This window comes from Mixophyes fleayi, chromosome 3, assembly GCF_038048845.1.
Source record: "Mixophyes fleayi isolate aMixFle1 chromosome 3, aMixFle1.hap1, whole genome shotgun sequence".
In the NCBI taxonomy this organism is placed as follows: Eukaryota; Metazoa; Chordata; class Amphibia; order Anura; family Limnodynastidae; genus Mixophyes; species Mixophyes fleayi.
The window spans coordinates 80,822,634-80,844,636 of NC_134404.1; the positions used below are offsets into that span (position 1 = coordinate 80,822,634).

Genomic DNA, 22,003 nt, shown 5'->3' on the forward strand with positions numbered 1-22,003 from the left:
TTCGAGGCCCGCCACCATAACTACACCTACCTTTGCTAAACTCCTATAAATGTCTCCTATAAACAAAGCCAAGCTCTCGCCATTTAAGTGAACGCCATCCTGCCTATAGAGGAAAGGGTTCTGGAATCTTATACGCGGGTGCTCAATCTATAAGTCACCTAAGGAACGCATGAACTGGGACACCACAGAATTATCTTTTTCCTGCACCTCATCCCCTACGTGCCCTTCAGGGAATAAACGCCAGACCCTCCTAAGTACTACATCGGACTAGCAGCGAAGAAGGACAGGCCAGGAGGCATGGACCCAAGCTAGATTGGATTGTATCAACAATATCAGGTTCACAGATTTACATTGGCCCAAATCATTCCCCCCCAAATGGATCACCAATATGTGGTGCACCCATCGTCTAGCTATTTCAGCAAACCAGGAGCCCCCTAAACCCATGCCATCGTGAACCCTCTGACTTTTCCAAGAGACCACTACTGTCCCCAGGAATGGTGTCTCCAGCTACTTTATGCAACGCACCCAAATCTGAAGTGGGGTCTGGTGGTCTATAAGGTAGGAAAGAAACCAACAAACGTTAGCATACATAAACAGCGGCATAATTAAAAAGGCGGGAGGACCAGGGACTTCAGACAGAGAGAATCCCCGAAAAGAAAGGAAATTGAAAAACAGAGAGACAAATGGAGAAAGCTCAAACACCTAGCAGCACCAACTGCACCACCGTACCAGAAGAGCACCAGAGCACACACTCATGAGGCAAAAAAGGAAACAAAGGGGGAGCAGAAGGCACAAGCGAAGGTAAACCCCTAAAACCTCATGGTGCCAAGTGCCAAGCTATCTGTTTGGTTTTGCTTCATTTCATCACTACGTATCCATGATATTGTATATCTTCCTTATCCATTTTCGGATTTTATGTCTATGGTCTCTAACTACTTATTTGTATATGATTAGACCAATAGCAAGGTACGTGCTATATATTATTTGAGATGCTTTTGAGCAATAAATAAATATTGTCTGTATTGAACTGCAATCCCTCCAATACATTTAGTATTGGGACTATTTGTTACCTCATCAAAGGTTACTTATGTTGAGCAATATGCTCGCTGATGTATGCTCATCACTACCATACACTATATTCAGCACTCTCACCTACCCTTTTTGCGCCATAGGGGACCATATTCTCTATTTATTAAGTTACTATCAAGGGTTGGGACTGCCCTTTCGCTCAGTGTTCCCCCGGCAGCAATACCTATCTACACAGCCTAAGGGAGCACGGTAGCCCACCCCCCCTATCTTGTTGCAAGTGCCAATCAGGCCCACATTTTAGAGGTAAAAATGGACAAATCCCTTCACACCCTGCCTCCAAAGGCAACAAACAGCCGAAACCCTGTGTCACAGCAGAGAGAGTAAGGCAAGGAGAAAAGTTAAGAAAGAAGAGAAGGCCGCACATAACGCTTGTAAACATTAGTTTCCCATCTGTATAATCATAAGGGACTGCATCGACATAGGGAACTGCATGGCAAATATTGTATATCAAATGAATCTAATGGGCAAGCTAGGGTGCAAAGCCAATGACTTCAAGCAAAGCCCACTCTCACAGGGTTAACGATCTCACCCAAGGTGTAAATGTGAAGCCGGAAATACTGGATTGTGTTTATACCTTATCTATGTGACCCAATGGCTACAAGATAACATTGTCACCCATAGGGGGAACTGAGCAAAATCAAAGGCTCCAAAGGGAGAGCTACGTCCTGGCACTGGAGTGGCCATTGGCACCTGACGAGATTACAAGAAACTGACCACTGGATGCCTTGCTAAATTTATATAGACAATATAGATTCCAGCTCCAAAATACTACTTCCAATCAAGCTATCTAGTGCTCAATGTATATCAGCTCATTTCATCCATTTGTCCTATGTTTGCTCAGTAATTGTAGACAGGTAAATTCGTATTGGATATATTAATGATAAAATTGGGTCTGTGTAACTCTCCCCAGAAAAGATATTACTGTTTAGCATTGACGAGTAAACAGGGAAGATGCACATTGTGGTTGCACTACCGTGTCATAGGCCTGAAGACCAATCCCTGTAGGAGGGGAAAGGTGACAGTGTCTTTAACAGAGGAGACCACTTCCAAGATATTGTCAGCTCATGGGGTCTCAATCCAATTGAAGGACTGTCCATCTCTACTGCCTGCCCCATGCATGCAGATTACCATACATAATTAATGCTCTGAAAGTACAGCTCACTTGTTTTTGTAACTGGTATGCCTATGTTAGTGGTATGTCAATAGTTCTCTGTATATTACCATGTCCAAATGCCCTGTACCTTCGTATATTAAATCTAAAATTCAATAAGTTCTGTCCTGGATACTCTATGAATCCAGTAGCCTCTTACAAAGAGCATTGCTTGATCATGTGAACCCTTGGAACGCTGCATGGGAGTTGTTAATACAGGTGACTAACGAGCCTATCGGGGCTCTGGGAATTGTCATTGGCCCCACCCCCTAAATTGCATCACTGCCAATTACAGCAGGGGTCGTGGTCACAATGAGCACGCAAATCATGTCATAAGCCCCGCCCCTGCCACTAAACTAATGGTCGAACAGGAACCGGGAGGTTTGCCTGCTCTCCTGGGAGTCCTGGAGAACTCCCAGAAATTCGGGAGTTCCCAGACATTCCGGGAGAGAGTAGACAACTATGGAGCATCATGGGTATCTTGGATACGTCCATCTCAAAATACAGTATTATTTCTGCATCTGGCATACAAATGCATATACTTATTAGTGTGATGGCGTAGAGATGCGACTTCACAATGTTAGATATAAATGCAAAAGTCACATTACCCTATTTGTACCTATTTAATGCAGTGGTCATATACAGGAGAGAATAGTCTCTTGACAATGTTTTGAAATATTATAGTCTGATTTTCCTTGAAATACAAACACCTCCACAGCCATCATTTACTGCTTTATAGATCCTATGGGAATGTTTTTTCTATCAATCCAAATAAGAAATCCCTATAGACAGTTTAAACTTCAAAATATTATGTTAGTTTGTCTAAAATAGGACAAACCCTATGAGTATGTTTATCTAAACCCATTTTTATGAGTGATTACTGAAATGTTGGTGCCACACACCAAATACACATAAATAGAGCTTTTCTTTTGTTTGTCATTGTTGGCCTGTATTAAAGATTAGCAAAAAACTGTTGTGAAAATTCTTCTGCATAAAATGTGTCACTTATTTTACACTTGGATGCAAAATTTCACATTGTTCGCCAAGGAAATTGTCTGTAAGTGATCCCATACTTACCACAACCACACCAAGCAATAGAATGTATTGACCATTTTCTTCCCAGATGTATTTATAGACTATAAATTCTGCAAAATGCAAAACTACAAACACAATGCGGAATAGTATTCTGTGGAAGGGCAAATCAAAAGTGGGACAGTACACTATTGCCAGAACTTCGACTACAGTGTAGTAGAACTTCTACTACAGTTTCGCGTATTTTTAGTTTTTAGAGTACACTGCTATTCCAAACAACACTTCCAAATTCTAAAAGGCTCAGTTAGACACGTAATTCTAAAATACAGTGTACCATTAGATTACAAAGCTACTTACCTTTTTCTTCCCCTGCTTTAATAATTCCACAGAGGTTAACAACACAGTACCAGCAGGGACACGAATAGCAAGCATTTATGTAACATCCTAATGTCCTATATATATTTCATGTCAACATTTTTTTTTTTTTACATCTCTTTCTTGTTTTGTTTTTTTCATTACAGGATTTGTGGTTACCAGGCCTATCAAACTAACTTTCAATGACATCCGCCTTTCAGTTCATTTCTAGACGTTCTCCCATTGTCTGCACTGGAGGATGTGTGGCATCCAATCAGCCACTTGCAACAAACATCGGCCTAGGTATTCCATAAAATTTATTTTGAAATGATTTAAAAATGATTTCTTCTTTTCAGCTTAATAGGTTGCTTGGAATCAGTTGATCTGATATTCTAAAACTAACCACATAAAGCAATCGGGTCAGTTAATTTGGATGCTGATAACCAAATTACATCACTCTGTTTACATATCTCTATCTATTGCATCTACTTACACATTACAGATAATGATAGTAAGCCCAAGCTGAAATGACCAAAGAGAAGCTAGTCACAGCCTTCAGTGCTAAAGACAATGAAGGAAATATATCGGACTCCCAGAAGAGTAGGCAAACCTCCCACATTCGCCTAAATTCAAGGCATTGAATGGTGGGTGCTGGGGCTTAATAGTGTAATTAAGCCCCGCCTCCGCTGTTCAATGTCGTTAATTTCTGCATTTTATAGTGGGGGTGGGGCTATGGTGACACGACAACTTCACCACTACCCCCCATCCTAACCCCCTGTCACATGACTTTCGGGGGAGAAATTGTAAAAGCTGGCATGTATGATATAAGCCTGAGTGGAACGCAAGCGTAACTTGCAATTGGAAAAGTCGCATGCAAGTGTATGTGTATATGCGCCATATTCAGACTTCAAGAGGCATCCAGGTCTGAATGAGTAACGGATTCGTCCACTTGACAACAGACACATCCCTCAGACAGTTACGTCCATCTTGCTAACATGTACAAAAATATTTTATTTTATATCTTACAAATACAATTGCTATGAAGCATCATTTAAGCTTGAATATCGTAGCTAATACAGCAGGAACAGCTTCCTGAAATGCGCACAGTTTTTAAATCTTTGCTACAACACGCGAGGCAAATCTTAATCTATGGCAGAGCGACAGCTAAACTGTCTATAAGCATCTGCAAATCATTTGCAAACCTCTAGTTACAATCGGTTTGGGTGTTTGTCATCATCGTCATCCAGTACTTACACCTGCCCCTGACCACCCGCATATAAAAGTGCTTTTCCAGTTGTAACTGCGACTACATCCCGGTGTGAATGTGTGCGCAATGGTTCAAACACACCATTACTGTATATTACATTATAACACCCCTTCTCTCACCAGTTATACCTCTTCAGGTATAAGTACCAAAAAGTTGCAGGTCAGAATAGCCGCATTTGCATACGTTCACTTTCTGAGCATGTGCACTGTGAAAAAAAACACAAAGATATAATACGCAAATTGGGGTTGTCTCCCTCCAAATCCGGCACATAGTTCACACACCCAAATTTGACAAATGTATGAATGCATTTATACAGGGTACAGAAATGGAAGTTGTTCAATCAATGTATAGGTTCACAGCAAGTGCTTGAAAGGGTGGGGTTAACCAGAAAGGCACAAATACAGAGAAAAGTCCCCCCGTGCACTGCTGTGAACCGGTAAAAGAGATTCTGTTCTACTTGTACATAAAATGCAGAAATCTCAGTTACACACATTTGCAAATGTATGATGAGCCACATACCCTGTCAAGGTATTTCTGCTGGTTCTAGAGTAGGCAACTATGGAGCATCATGGGTATCTTGGATACGTCAATCTCAAAATACAGCATTATTTGTACATCAGGCATACAAATGCATATACTTATTAGTGTGATGGCGTAGAGATGCGACTTGACAATATTAGATATAAATGCAAAAGTCACATTACCCTATTTGTACCTATTTAATGCGGTGGTCATATACAGGAGAAAATAGTCTCTTGACAATGTTTTGAAATGTTATAGTCTCATTTTCTATGAAATACAAACACCTCCACAGCCATCATTTACTGCTTTATAAATCCTATGGGAGAGTGGGCAACAATGATCTAGCTAACATCAGCCCGTGGGCTTTGGAAAAGTTCTAAATCACTGGTTTTTAAAAATGCCAGTTTCCGCCTTTCTTAAATTTGTTCCTAAGTGATAGGGTGCAAATTTACATGAGGAAAAATTAGGGTTCCCAAAAAGGGCTTCTCATTAGAGGAGACATATGATGTTCTGCTACTGGATGAGATTAAAAAAAAAAAGACTGTTTAGTGATCCTGTTAAGAACTCTGCATGCTTTGAACTTTGTACCATAATCTCTTTTTAACTTGTCACCAACATATATTTTGGAAAGTTCCCAATGTACTGCTACTGCATACCTTTCAACTGCCCTGATTAAGGTGGACATGGCCTGAATTGAGTGGTCTGTCCGGCCTTCTCATCCGATCAGGACTTTTGTCTTTTTTTCAGGACAGTTAGAAGATGTATGCCATGGAGTTTATAATTAATTGATAGAGCTGGGATGATGGTCAATTCATTCTGCAGCATAGTGAGATTGGTGTGTGACTGGGAACAAAATGTGCAGAGTTCTGCAGTCAAATATGTTTGTGTAGTGCAAATTTTCCTGATCTCTAATAAGGAATAAAATGTGTTTTAATATAATGAATGAAGTGGAATTGTGCTTCCTCTGCATTTCTTTCACCCTAGGCCTTGGCCTATGTGGCCTTCTCACAAATCTAGTCCTGGCACCTTTGTCCCCAATATGAATTAAGATTTGTTCACACTGCAGTGAAAATTTCATGCAGAAGGACAGCTTAATAATTAATGAGCTTTAGGTGCAAAGTACAAAGCATTCACAGTCATCTTCTCAAACATCTAAGCAGAATGATTTAAACTGTGCTGTTTGCTGTTCCTTTGTGCTGATACTCTGTTTCCACTTGTCTTGGCAAGACACTGAACTCAACGTAGTTTATATTACAGATGGCAGCATTCTAAAAATAATGCAATAATTAGCATTATTTTTTTTTTAATGCCAGATATTGTCTTCAGTGAAAGTTATATTTGGACTTTCAGTTTGAACTATATCATGTAAAATATATTGTGCATAAGACGATCGAGTACAAAGAAAAACCAAACCCACAAACCCTCATAAGAAAATAACCCACCCACACACTATAAGGGGGGAATTCAATTGGGCGCGTTTCGGGTAAAAGTAATGCGTCCTGCGCATTATTGCCATTATTACGGTAATTATGTGCTTAACTACAGTTATTACGGTAGTTTTAACGCTGACTTTTTGCTCGCAGCTCCCTGAGCTAAGGGCAGAAAGCCGGGTTAAAACTAGGGATGTGCACCGGCGACTTTTGAGGTCTCGTGTTTTGTGTTTTGGATCCGGATTTTCGTTATTTTTGAGGTTCGGATTTGTCTCGCAAAACACTTGACGAAAGGTCTCGGTTCGGATTTAAGGTTTTGGATTCGGATTTTTTTGCAAAAAAACATAAAAAGTTTAAAAATCAAGTTTTTGGGCTTATTTTCACTCCTAGGCTATTATTAACCTCAATAACATTCAATAACAAGCATTTCCACTAATTTACAGTGTATTCTGAACACCTCACAATATAGTTATTAGTCCAAAACGTTGCAACAAGGTATCTTTCTGGACTGCGTAGAGGAGTGGGTCACCACAATATATATTAAAAACCCTGAACTTTTATGAATCGCACCAATAAATGTACCTGGACTGCGTAGAGGAGTGGGTCACCACAATATATATTAAAAACCCTGAACTTTTATGAATCGCACCAATAAATGTACCTGGACTGCGTAGTGGAGTGGGTCACCACAATATATATTAAAAACCCTGAACTTTTATGAATCGCACCAATAAATGTACCTGGACTGCGTAGAGGAGTGGGTCACCACAATATATTAAAAACCCTGAACTTTTATGAATCGCACCAATAAATGTACCTGGACTGCGTAGAGGAGTGGGTCACCACAATATATTAAAAACCCTGAACTTTTATGAATCGCACCAATAAATGTACCTGGACTGCGTAGAGGAGTGGGTCACCACAATATCTTAAAAACACTGAACTTTTATGAATCGCACCAATAAATGTACCTGGACTGCGTAGAGGAGTGGGTCACCACAATATATATTAAAAACCCTGAACTTTTATGATTCGCACCAATAAATGTACCTGGACTGCGTAGAGGAGTGGGTCACCACAATATCTTAAAAACCCTGAACTTTTATGAATCGCACCAATAAATGTACCTGGACTGCGTAGAGGAGTGGGCACTGGGCACCACAATAAAATATATAAAAAACCTTCAACAGGTCTGCATTACACTACACATACGGCTGCTCCTCCATCCTCTCCATCATATACATGTTGGAGTTTTAGCGTGTGACAACCTCTTGTTTTTGATAATGTCAGTGCATTTTGAATATTTTTCAATTTGCCCCACACCACTGAATGTACTTTATCTATGATACGCATCTATCTATCTAGACTGCGTAGTGTGGTGGCCCCGGTACACAATTTGGTACCGAGGCCACAATATAATTAAAAAACCCTCCACGTGTTAGAATTCCACCAAACAAGTATCTGGACTGCATAGTGGGGTGGCCCCGGTACCCAATTTGATACCGGGGCCACAATACCTCCTCCAAACATGGTACAGACAATTCGTCATTGAGATCCCAGACAGACAGGGTCGAAGTGTTATTGTTTGACTTTGTAAACCCAAAAAACTGTCCCTGTTGCACATAGTCGTGCAATGAAGACTGACTTTTCATTTAAAGGCACGATCTTTCAAGTGTAGTGTTTGTAAGTCTAAGTCATATTATACTTTTGGTAAAATTGGTTTATTTTGTTCCTCTTTATGGTAATTAGTAATAGAATTAAAGTATGAAATAGAATTAAAGTATGAAATAGAATTAAAGTATGAAATAGAATTAAAGTATGAAATAGAGTGGTATATAGAGTTGTAGTGTGGTATACTATAGATAGAGTGGTCCACACAATATAATAATAATAAAACCCTCAACTGGTCTGAATTCCACCAAACAAGTATCTGGACTGCGTAGTGTGGTGGCCCCGGTACACAATTTGGTACCGAGGCCACAATATAATTAAAAAACCCTCCATGTGTCAGAATTCCACCAAACAAGTATCTGGACTGCATAGTGGGGTGGCCCCGGTACCCAATTTGATACCGGGGCCACAATACCTCCTCCAAACATGGTACAGACAATTCGTCATTGAGATCCCAGACAGACAGGGTCGAAGTGTTATTGTTTGACTTTGTAAACCCAAAAAACTGTCCCTGTTGCACATAGTCGTGCAATGGACAGTTACTTTTTTATTGAAAGACTCAAGCTTTCAAGTGTAGTGTTTATAAAATATAAACAACAATACAGTAGTTTTAGAGCACGTCAATACCTCTTGTTTTAAATTATGACACGACATTTTACTTTTGGTTTAATTTCTTGTATTTTTTTAAATTTGGTTTTACTTTTTGAACATGGCAAACGACTGTTGATTGGTCATATAATGCAAAAAAAAAAGGTCCAAGATGGAATTGTCCTCACACCCACCCTTATGTTGTTGAAATAGGACATGCACACTTTAACAAACCAATCATTTCAGCGACAGGGCCTACCAAACAACTTTGGCTGAAATGATTGGTTTGTTTGGGCCCCCACACCAAAAAAGCTATTCATCTCTCCCTGTACAGACTAAACAGGCTCTACTGAGGCAAGATGTCGTCCTCATCCTCAACCTCTGACTCCTCTCCCCCTACAGTGTGTACTTCCTCCTCATCACACATTATCAATTCGTCCCCGCTGGACTCCACAACCACAGGTCCCTCTGTACTGTCTGGAGGGCAGTGCTGTACTTCATTGAGGAATTGATTATTCATTTTTATAAACATCATTTTTTCAACGTTCTGAGGAAGCAACCTCCTTCGCCGCTCACTGACCAGGTTCCCCGCTGCACTAAAAACTCTTTCCGAGTACACACTGGAGGGGGGACAACTCAGGTAAAATAGAGCCAGTTTGTACAGGGGCTTCCAAACTGCCTTTTTTTCCTGCCAGTAACAATATGGACTGTCTGACATGTCTACTTGAATGGTGTCAGCAAAGTAATCATCCACAATTTTTTCTATTGTGACAGCATCCAATGCAGCGACAGTAGACATGTCTGCAATGGTTGGCAGGTCCTTCAGTCCGGACCAGATGTTATCAGCATCCCCGCCAGCGCCTCTTTTGGGAAAACTGAGCTTTTTCCTCGCAGCCATAGATGTGGAAGAAAATGAGGGTGGAGCTGTTGGCATGTCACGGTCCTCTTCAGAGGACAATCTCCTGACCAGCAGGTCTTTGCACCGCTGTAGACTTGTGTCCGCCGGAAACAGAGACACAACATACGCTTTAAACCGAGGATCGAGCACGGTGGCCAGAATGTATTCCTCTGACTTTAAAAGAGTGACCACCCTCGGATCCTGGCAAAGCGTACGAAGGGCTACATCCACAAGAGCTACATGCTTGGTGTAATCGCAATGGCTTACCAGCTCCTCCCTCACTTTCTCCAGCTGCTTCTGCAACAGCCTGATCAGGGGAATGACCTGACTCAAGCTGGCAGTGTCGGAACTGACTTCTCGTGTGGCAAGTTCAAATGGCTGCAGAACCTTGCACAACACGGAAATCAGTCTCCACTGCGCTTGACTGAGGCGCATCCCCACTCCTTTGCCTATGTCGTAGGTGGCTGTGTAGGCCTGAATGGCCTTTTGCTGCTCCTCCATCCTCTGCAGCATATAGAGGGTGGAGTTCCAGCGCGTCACAACCTCTTGTTTGAGGTGATGGCAGGGCAGGTTCATGCTTTTTTGATGTGCCTCTAGTCTGCGGTAGGCACTGGCTGAATGCCGAAAGTGTCCAGCAATTTTGCGCGCCACCGCAAGCATCTCCTGCACACCCCTGTCACTCTTGAGGTAATGCTGCACCACCAAATTAATGGTGTGGGCAAAACATGGGACGTGCTGGAAATTGCCCATATTTAATGCCCGCACAATGTTACTGGCATTGTCTGACACCACAAATCCCCATGAGAGTCTAAGTGGGGTAAGCCACTGGGAGATAATTTCCCTCATTTTCTCTAATATGTTGTCAGCGTTGTGCCTCTTATTAAAGCCTGTAATACACAATGTTGCCTGCCTTTGCACGAGCCGCCATTTTGTAGTTGCTGCTACTGATGCAGCTGTTGCTGTTGCTGCGGAAGGGGATGCATCTACCCAGTGGGCTGTCACAGTCATATAGTCCTTCGTTTGCCCAGAACCACTTGTCCACATGTCCGTGGTTAAGTGGACAGTGGGTACAACCGCATTTTTTAGAGCACTGAGGACACTTGATCGTACTTCTCTGTACATTTTTGGTATCGCCTGCCTAGTGAAGTGGAATCTCGACGGGATTTGGTACCGGGGACACAATACCTCCATCAACCCTCTAAATCCCACTCCACTGATGGCGGACACCGGGCGCACGTCTAACACCAACATTGCAGTTACAGCCGCAGTTATACGCTTTGCAATAGGGTGACTACTATCGTATTTTGTGGTCATGGCAAACGACTGTTGGACGGTCAATTGTTTTGTGAAAGACTTAGCGGTCTTACGACTTCCCCTCTGGGAAGATGACCGACTAACAGCAGCAACAGCAGCAGTGGCAGTAGTAGGCGTACCGCTGCAGGATTCCTCGGATGAATCCCGTATTGAGGAGGACTCAGTCTGGCTGCTGACTTGGGCTGCAGGACTGAATCTGATGGAGATTGTGGAGGAAGTTGACGAGGAGGGTGTTGCTGGTGTGTATCCAACTGGACCACGGGATTTAGGTGTCCCTGTACCGATGAGGGTCCTAGCCCCAGTTCCTGAACTAACCACTGAACTATGAAGGTTATTCAGGTGACGTATAAGGGAGGATGTTCCTAGGTGGGCAAGATCCTTACCCCTGCTTATTTGAGCTTTACATAAGCTACATATGGCCATACATTGGTTGTCTGGCTTTGGATAAAAATAACTCCACACCGAAGAGGTGCATTTTTTGGTCTTCTGACCAGGCATGACGATGGGCTTTTTCATCCCATGGACATCAGCTGTTTCCCCCCCTGGTGCCTCATTTACAATAACCACATCACCATCCTCATCATCAAGTTCCTCCACAGCGCCAGCTACATCATCAATAGCCTCCTTCCGAGCCACCTCTTCCCGTACAGTGATGGGAAGGTCAGGCTTGACAACCACCAACACCCTTGGACTCGCCTTGTGGATTTGTGATAATTTCTCTTTAGAAGGCAGAGTTGTTTGCTGTTTTGTTGCTGACAGCATAACTCTCTTCAATTTTTTGTAGGGGGGGGAGGAGGAGGAGGGCTAAGATCCGTGGGTGAAGCTGAACCATTAGTCATGAACACGGGCCAGGGCCTAAGCCGTTCCTTGCCACTCCGTGTCGTAAATGGCATATTGGCAACTTTACGTTTCTCCTCAGATGATTTTAAGTTTCTCTTTTTGCTACTTTTTCTTAACTTGGGCTTTTTGGATTTTACATGCCCGGTACTACGAGATTGGGCATCGGGCTTGGAAGACGACGTTGATGGCATTTCATCGTCTATGTCATGACTAGTGGCAGCAGCTTCAGCATTAGGAGGAAGTGGGTCTTGATCTTTCCCTACTTTATCCTCCAAATTTTTGGTCTCCATTATATGTAGCACAAGATACTGCAGAATGTGTGAACTTGGTAATATTGCAGTACCAATGGACTTATACTGCTGGATTGGTTTTGCAAATTTGGTTATAATAATTATTATATATATTTTTTTTTTTTTAATTTTTTATTTTTTTTTACTTTTTTTTTATTTTTTAAAAACTTGGGAATAATGGGGAAATAACTATGCCCTTAGAAGCACAGAGCACAGGACACAGCACCACTGGACTGAACAGGACACGGCACAGGACCCAGCAGCACTACGGAACTCAGCAGGACAGAGCACAGGACACAGCACCACTGGACTGATACTGCAGAATGTGTGAACTTTGTAATATTGCAGTACCAATGGACTTATACTGCTGTATTGGTTTTGCAAATTTGGTTATAATTATATTTTTTTTTTTTTTAATTTGTAATTGTAATTTTTTTTTTACTTTTTTTTTATTTTTTAAAAACTTGGGAATAATGGGGAAATAACTATGCCCTTAGAAGCACAGAGCACAGGACACAGCACCACTGGACTGAACAGGACACGGCACAGGACCCAGCAGCACTACGGAACTCAGCAGGACAGAGCACAGGACACAGCACCACTGGACTGATACTGCAGAATGTGTAAACTTTGTAATATTGCAGTACCACTGGACTTTTACTGCTGAATGTGTGAACTTGGTAATATTGCAGTACCAATGGGCTTATACTGCAGGATTGGTTGTGCAAATTTTGTGGTAATTAAAAATAAATAAATTAGTTTTTGGTATTTTTTTAAATAACTTTTTTTTATTTTTTTAAACACAGGGGAATATTGGGGAAATAACTATGCCCTTAGAAGCACAGAGCACAGGACACAGCACCACTGGACTGAACAGGACACAGCACTGGACCCAGCAGCACCACTGACCTCAGAAGGACAGAGCACAGCACACAGCACCACTGGACTGATACTGCAGAACACAGCACAGCATAGCACAGCACAGAACTAAACAGCACAGCACAGCACAGAACTAAACAGCACAGCACGAGATCTACCAGGACAGAGGACCACCTAACACACCCTCCCTCTACCCTGATCAATGCCCGAGTGAAGATGGCGGCGACTAGCGGGGAATTTATAGGATCCGAGTATCGCGAGATCCGACAACGGGATTATGAGTCAGAGCCTCAGTTTCATATTTGAATTTGGCGCCAATACCCGGATCTGTCTCGGATCCGACTCGGATCGGCAATGTTCGGGTGGGCTCGGATTTCAGATATCCGAGCCCGCTCATCTCTAGTTAAAACTACCATAATAACGGTAATAGTTTTAACGCCGCGCTAATTTTGGGGGAATTCAATTCCCCCGAAGCACTGCCACGTTAAATGTATTACCGTAATTACGATAATATTAACCCGGCTTTCTGCTCGCAGCTCAGGGAGCTGCGAGCAAAAAGCTGGCATTAAAACGAACGTAGTAACAGTATTTACGCGCACTATTATTGTAATAATGGTAATAGTGCGCAGGCCACTTGAAAAAGTAACGCGGCCAATTGAATTCCCCCCAATATGACCAAAGTGAAATGATCAAAGGTGGGAGTCTACTGAATTCTGCTTCATTGCTATCCAATCACATGCATGTTCCCATGTTGGCCCGTTGTGATTGGCTGGCAATGAAGGGGAGTACTTGGAGCTCTGGACTTTACTTCAAAAGTAAAAAAAAAGTTTTATTTTATATTTAAGTTGGGAACAATGTTCTTTTTACTCTCTGTTGGTATAATTGGCACGAGATTCAAGGACCCCTGTCCACTATGCCGAAACCAAAGGTTCCACACCAATCTTGTTAATTACCCAAGCCCCCACAGCACAGAGGGGTCAAAAAGACCCACAGCACTTTTCAGAGCTCCGCTGATAGTGTGCGGCAGACACCAACCCAGCGCTTACCAATCTGGAGCTCTCTTACACTATAACTACTTGTTGCCATTTAAAAAAAATAAATAATAACTTCTGTTTTACTTGTTACACTCGGGGACTGGTGAAGGTAAAGTGGGATTCAAAAATTGTGTTCCAGGACTTTGCACCTCAAGTGGAGTGTTCTGCCGCAAAACTTGATTTGTGCAAAATTCAGTTACTTCTCTAATATGCACCTAACTGGGCTGTACTTGTTACAGCCAAATATGACACATCTGGGCATTTCTTTTGGCCAGGCCTAATCAACAGATCTCAAGAGGGCTCACTTTACTTGTCTCTTGATAAACAAACATGCAGGCAATGTTTTCCATCCTGGCAGATGAGTTCTGATTTAATTGTATTGGATTTTCACCCTTTACTATTGTTGTTTTTGGTCAAAGACATAGGCTAGGAGGAGGGTAACATTTCGCGTCACCATAGCCCCGTCCTCACTATAAAAAAAGCCGAAATTCACGGCATTGAATGGAGGGGACGGAGCTTAATGACGCGATTAAGCCCCGCCCCCTCCATTTACTGCCGTTAATTTCGCCAAGTTTTGGGAGTTTTGCCTACTCTTCCGGTAGTCCGTGAGGACTCCCCGAAATTCGGGAGTCTCCCGGGAATTCCAAGAGAGTAGGCAGGTATGGTGTAGCTGTCACAGTTGCATGTGTGGCATTTGGAATGTCAATGTAAGTTTCCAGTCTTGCTACTTTTACTGTTGGACAGACCTTTTCAATAGTTATCTAGTATCATCTATATCTGATCGGGATCAGAAATTTGAGGCAATCTGTTCTGAAATCTCCACAGCCCCAAAAGCTTCTTTTTTTTTTTACTATGAATCTGCTATTTATCTATAATTGATGAGCTTATCCTATACATGTTATAAGTTGCGTTATATGAATTGGAACTTTTGAAATACTTCTCAAATGCTGACTAATGTATATCAATATTATTTCCTGCTCCTTTGGTTCTAATAAATAAAATAAAAAGCCAGCAGCCACCCCAGAAGCTGTCACATGTGTTAAACAGTATAATGTGTATATTGATATAACTGTTTGTGCTTTCACAAAGGTCATAGCAGGACTAAAAACAGAACAGTAAACTAATTTAGCATTTCTGCCTGCCAAATATAAATATGAACAGGAAACAATGACTCGTCTATTCTGTTTTTGCATTGCATTCTCAATAAATAACATCCATTTCCACGAATATAATATAAGTATACAGTAAATTAATGACATTTTCTATCACTTGTAGATATCCTAAAGAAAGGAGGGAATGCTGCTGATGCAGCAGTGGCTGTAGCCGCTGCCCTCAATGTCACTGAACCCACCAGCACGGGAATCGGTGGTGATTGCTTCTGTTTGTATTACAAGGCAGAAACCAAAAAGGTCTATGGACTTAATGGAAGGTACAGTTCACTCTTCCTTTAGATTGCTTGTAGTAGGTCTATGTATTACATGAAGAGATGATACAACCTGAAATACCATTTGCCCTACAATGAAAGGGTATCTTAGCATCCACAAGTACATATGTAAAAGCTCCTATAATATGACAGAACTTGAGATATTTGACACTGTGAGACTGATTCTGAGCTGGACATACGCCTGTTTGAATAGTGTAAATTATAAACATTTGCAATGTGCATGCCCACACTTACACCTCCTTTGGACTGGAAAGGCAGAATGGGGTAGGGAAGGAACGATATAACACAGGCTGAGTAGTGTAAGGACTTGTTCATACTAATATCTGCTTCAGCCAGTGCCGTAACTAAACACTTTAGTGCCCTGGGCGAGACAGGACACCGGCGCCCCCCATCTAAGTGGGAGTGACATTTGCCAAGTGGGTGTGGCCAACCTAATATGGGGGTGTGGCTACTGAAAAAATTCTGTTACACATATTTGCAAATGCATGATAAGCCGGATGCATGAATATATATATATATATATTTATATAGAGAGAGAGAGATCTATAACTCTATCTATATTTCTGATGCATTTGGATTATCATAAATTTGCAAATATGTGTATTATAAAATAGAAATTAATATTAAATTTATAGTTGAGAAATAGAGAGAGATTAAGTAAAATAAGGTGCTGGTGAGATCAGTGGGAGTAGAGGTGGGTGGAAGTGGTGTATAAGTGGGCTGAAATAGGAGTTTGGGTATGGAGGAGGTAGGTGGAAGGGATGAGTGAGAATGGTAGTGGAATGGAATAGAATTGAGAATTATGCTCTTATAAGAGCAGTTTGTTGTAAAAATTACTTTTCTCTAGCAGTGGTCATCAGCGGTGATCGGCGCTGTAGCTGCGGCTGAGCGGCTTTCTGTTTCGGAATTTGGAATGCAAACTTGCGTTCCAAATGCCAAAGCAGGAAGCCGCTCGGCCGCAGCTACAGCGTCCGATGCCGGGAATAGGTTGTTTCTCGTCAGGCAGGCAGAGGCAGATGGATGTAAGAGCGCTGTGTGCAGTGATTGAGCCTGGGTACAGAGGCAGGTAGCGGGCGGCTAATGCGCCCCCTTGGGCTTGCGCCCTGGGCGACGGCACCGCCCGCACCTGCCTAGTTATGGCTCTGGCTTCAGCCACCAGCACGGACGCCTGTCAGGAGCTGTATCTTTCAGGTGCAAGTACCCGCTGCTGCTGCTGCTGATGGTTGCCGCCACTAGCTAGACACTTCTAATTGGCTAATTGCAAATTCACCTCTGAAGCTGATTCTTTCTTTATTGTGCATACTGTATATACTCGTGTATAAGCCGAGTTTTTCAGCACATTTTTTATGCTGAAAAAGCCCCCCCCCCCCCTCGGCTTTTACTCGAGTCAAAAAGTTTCCCCAGTTTTTTGTGGTCCTCGGCTTATATTCGGGTCGGCTTATACTCGAGTATATTTGGTATATTATATAAATATCATCATTGCTACTTTCATTCTTACACGAGAAGGAATATTTTATCTGCTATATAATATCAAGCCTAATAGCGCATGTGTTTTTGCTATCAAAACAAATGTTGACAAACTTTTTTTGTGCTTACGATCTGCTTGTTATATGTGTATGTGGGTAGATGTATGTCTGACTTAAGCCTGACGCATATACTACAGGGGCAGAGCTACCCCCCCTAAAAAGGCAATAATTATTAAACAATTTTTGCTATACATTCCAGAAGAGTCACAAATTGCATGATGTCATGCTAACGGATGGCAATTATTTAATGAGCACTTAGTATGAGCAATACATATGTCTTGCCTTTGCCATATATTTAATTTGAATAATGAAAGACACACCTCAATCCAGTTAATAAAAACTAAAAGTCAAAATTAAGTTTCAGTATTAAATTCTAAACTTATGAGAGGAACACTTGCCACATTGTTGTGATGTAACATTTTTACTGTTGAATTATGAAAACTGTTGACCAGAAATTAACTGAAGAGCACTATCGTGTTTTTGACCAAAAAAGGCACTTCTGGGGAAAATCTTTAAAACCGTAATAAAAGGCTTATTATTGTGCACACGCCTGCGTGGGTATGGACCCTCCAAGTCTATAAACTTCCTCCTATTATTATCATTTATTTATATAGCGCCACTAATTCCACAGCGCTGTACAGAGAACTCACTCACATCAGTCCCTGCCCCATTGGGGCTTACAGTCTAAATTCCCTAACACACACACACACACACACACACACACAGACACACAGACACACAGACACACAGACACACCCACACACCCACACCCAGACTAGGGTCAATTTGTAAGCAGCCATTTAACCTACCATATTAATTTTGGAGTGTGGGAGGAAACCGGAGCATCCGGAGGAAACCCACGCAAACACCGGGAGAACATACAAACTCCTCACAGATAAGGCCATGGTCAGGAATTGAACTCGGGACCCCAGTGCTGTAAGCCAGATGTGCTAACCACTTAGCCACCGTGCTGCACCTAAATAGTGCATCTAGAGATGTACACAAGTCTAACTGGGACCCAGCTCCTGGCGGCATGTTACACTTTCTTTTACACATCTTTACTTTATTGACCTTGCTCGTGCATACCTCTGACAACCCGCTCAAGGTGCCGGGGGCCATATGTGCCAATTACTTTCAACTCTTAATTCTAGTGTAATTGTTGTGCATGCACATTGAGGCCAAGCACATTTTTGTGCATCGCAAATGGGCTTCAGTCCAACTCTAACTCAGGCCCTTTGTACTTAACTTTGCATCATTATTGAGCAACACACTAAAAATAGTAAAACTCATCAAAATATGGTTTGTGTATTGAAGGCTTATTATTTTAGTATTTTAATTCAGGTAGTTGTCATTAACTGTTTTTACAACTCACATATTGGTTTGGTTGCTGTTTCCAGTAAGTTTATCTATACTACAATATCTGTGAGGTACTAATTCAGATACTTATCTGTTGACTGCAGTGGAAGGTGTCCGGGGACCTTGAGCCTGGAAGTTTTGAATCAGCAAGGTTATGATGATGACAACCCTCTCCCTCCCACACATGCTCACAATGTCACTGTCCCGGGGGCTGCAGCTGCCTGGGCTGACACAGTTTCTCTCTTTGGAAGTCAGGAGGTAATCTGCTCTGCAACCTGTTGTATCAAATATGTTAAAGTAAATTCACTCACATTATCCTACTTCTAAATCAGTTACCCAGTACCAAATCAGATCAGGTCTACATCATACTTGCTAACTCTCCCTGAATGTCAGGGAGACTCCCTGAAATAGGAGTGATCTCCCTCACTCCCTGAAGAGTCTGGCATTCTCCCTGATGCTGAGCCAGTACAAGACGTGGTTGGCTTCGCCATCTGTGGCAAGATGACACAGTTCAGAAATTGTGTCCTATGTCCATGTATTGATGCCTATGGAGGTGGCCATTTTCATGGAGACCAAGATTTAATCAAAGACTGACAGGTAAGACAGCATGACTTCAGTAATAGGGACAGAAATGTAAAAGACACTTCAGTCTCTAGAGAGTCATTAGCTGCTTTTCTTTCACGCATAGTTGCCTAGACTCCCGCATTTCTGGGAGGGCTCCCGGGAGTGCAGGACAGCCTCCCGGTTCTCGCCCTTGCAATAGATAAGTGGTGGCGGTGGGGGCTTAATGATGCAAATATTGCATCATCTTAGCCCCGTCCCCTGTTCTAATTGGCCAAAATTGTGACAATCGTTTAGGGGACAGGGGCCAAAATTATGCGATTTGTCAAGCCCCACCCCTGCACGCCCACCTCCCCCCCAGAATCTCCCTGAAGCCAACGAGGAAAAGTTGGCAAGTATGGTCTACATGAGCCTTGTTAATGAAACTTGTACTAAAAATGAGTTAAACAACATTGTATGTTTCTTCTTTCTGAATAAAACGTCACCTTCATATTGTATCTGAAAAATGTTTCCTCAGTCCGCAAAATGTATTTCTTGGTAAATAATTTTACTGTCAAATCTTACAATTTATATGTCTATACTAATTGACGGCTTGTTCACATCTAACCACTGTTAATGTTATTTTCAGGTCGCTTTTAAAGTTTTAGGGGGGTATTTAATTGTCGGCGGAAACGCCGAAAATCCCACGGCCCGCGCACTATTACCGTCATTACGGTAATAGTGCGCGGAAAAAACGTTACTACGGTAATTTCTCGCTGGATTTCAGCTTGCTGGTCCCTGAGTTTGTATGTTCTCCCATGTAATAACGGTAGTAGTTTTTACGCGGCGGGACTTCGGAACAATTGAATACCCCCCTTAGAACACAACCTGCATCTCTGGTGATAACACGGACTGCTAGTACAATAGATTGTTTTGGTTATATCACAGTGCATGAAAGTGCATGTAAAATACATTGAAATGCTTGTTCCCGGCATATATGTGTATGAGCCCTTATTATAGACTGTTTGATATTTCTTTTTACTAGGGCCAGTAAAAGAACTACTTCTATGTTTATAAATACAAGCATGCAAACAAATAGGTTTCTTGGGCAGAATAGCATAGTCCCATATATACATTACCACGGACAGGCCTTGGTTTTAAAATTTGTAGATGGGAAAACTCCCTATTTGTCAGTGTTAAGCAACTGCCCAATATTCCTCCTCTTTTTCTACATGTTACATGTAATGTTTAAAGATATTCTTCTTATTCTCTAAGCCAGGGTTTCCCAAACCCAGTCCTCAAGGCTCCCTAACAGTGCAGGTTTTCCATATCTCTTGCTGGAGCACAGGTGTATTCATTACTAACTGACACATTGTAACAGATCCACAGGTGGTCCTAATTATGTCACATGTGATCCAGAAAACCTGCACTGTTGTGGAGCCCTGAGGACTGGGTTTGGGAAACCCTGCGTAAGTTGCTATTGATTGAAGAGAGGTATCTAAGATGCAAAAAATGCAATTTTTAGTAAACTTCCTATGACGCGGACAGTAGTGATCCAGAGTCTATTTAGACAGTTTAGTACTTTATGTGCTCAACAGCAAAATTTTTTTGAAATGTTTGCAATCATGTAATATGTATTAATAAACATTTGAGGGAAAAAAAGAGAAATAGTAAATAGTATCTACAAGCTGTTCCATATTTTCTTTACAGCTGAGTTTGGGTGAGATTTTACAGCCAGCTATTGAATTAGCAGAATTCGGGTTTCCGGTGTCTGAAGTGTGTGCTTTCCAATGGAATAAAACAGCCCACAAGCTCCAAGCTCCCAATAACATGCATGGGGCAGACCTGCTGATTAATGGACAGGCTCCGCAACATGGACAGCTCTTTAGAAATCCCTCACTGGCAAACACATTCAAGGTACAGGTTCTTTTACCATTTTCTGATGATATGAAGTAAAGTCAAGCAGCATAAACAAGATGAACCTAATATAGTTGTTTGTGAAGTGACTGGTGCACAGGTAAGTGGATAGACAAGGTGCTGTTTCCCATTGGAAACAATCAGGTGCTAACTGACATTTTTCTAGCACAGTTCAAAAAATTATTTTTGTTGTCCTGGATGACCGCATGGAGTGGCACAATTACCTGTGCACCAGCGTTGCAGAGAATGTAAACTCCAAATATTATTTCTCTTCCATCCAATCTGGGTGACCCTGCTACCATGGGTTGTATGAGTTGACACAGGAGTTGGCACTTAATTAGTTAATTCATTGTTAATATATTTGATGACAGAACTCCTCCCATGTGTAGCCCCTGTAGCTCTTCAGTGTTTTTTTAAGTGCCGTTGGAGTTGGTCTTATATTTGGTTGCTCTGCAGCTATTTCTGTAATGCTTTATTTTATTTGCAATTTCATTTATTTTCTTTAATTTTTTTGTGCTCATCTCTGCAGCACACTTGTATAGACAGCCACAGTCGGCTGTGGGAAATTGTATTTCCCACTAGTAGACTTCTTCATCGTGACAGGTGAGAGACAATATGTCTATGTCTATTATGGGTGCCTGTGAGTAGTTACATAGACTCAAGCCGGAACTTTTTTTTAGTTTTCAAACTAAACAGCACTGCCCTTGGTGCATTGAGTGTCGCAAGGTCAAGATGGCAATTTGGTATGTAATTCAAGTCAATCATGGTGCTGATGGTTAAGGTGGCCATTTGCGGGCTTAAGCAGGAGAGCCTTCATAAACAGCGGACGGGAAAGAGCTTGATGAAGCTGATATTGGAGTCG

The 22,003-nt window shown here is 41.9% G+C and overlaps 1 protein-coding gene across 1 annotated transcript in view; it reads left to right on the forward strand.

The window, feature by feature from the left end:
• The window catches only part of LOC142143764 (glutathione hydrolase-like YwrD proenzyme), a 78,205-nt gene that overhangs the window by 3,505 nt on the left and 52,697 nt on the right, over positions 1-22,003 (forward strand). Inside the window, exons 2-5 of the mRNA XM_075201894.1 lie at positions 3,793-3,928; positions 15,634-15,787; positions 18,789-18,942; positions 20,935-21,141. Of these exons, the coding sequence (XP_075057995.1) occupies positions 3,829-3,928; positions 15,634-15,787; positions 18,789-18,942; positions 20,935-21,141 (615 nt within the window). The 5' untranslated portion in view covers positions 3,793-3,828. The remainder of the gene's footprint in view (positions 1-3,792; positions 3,929-15,633; positions 15,788-18,788; positions 18,943-20,934; positions 21,142-22,003) is intronic.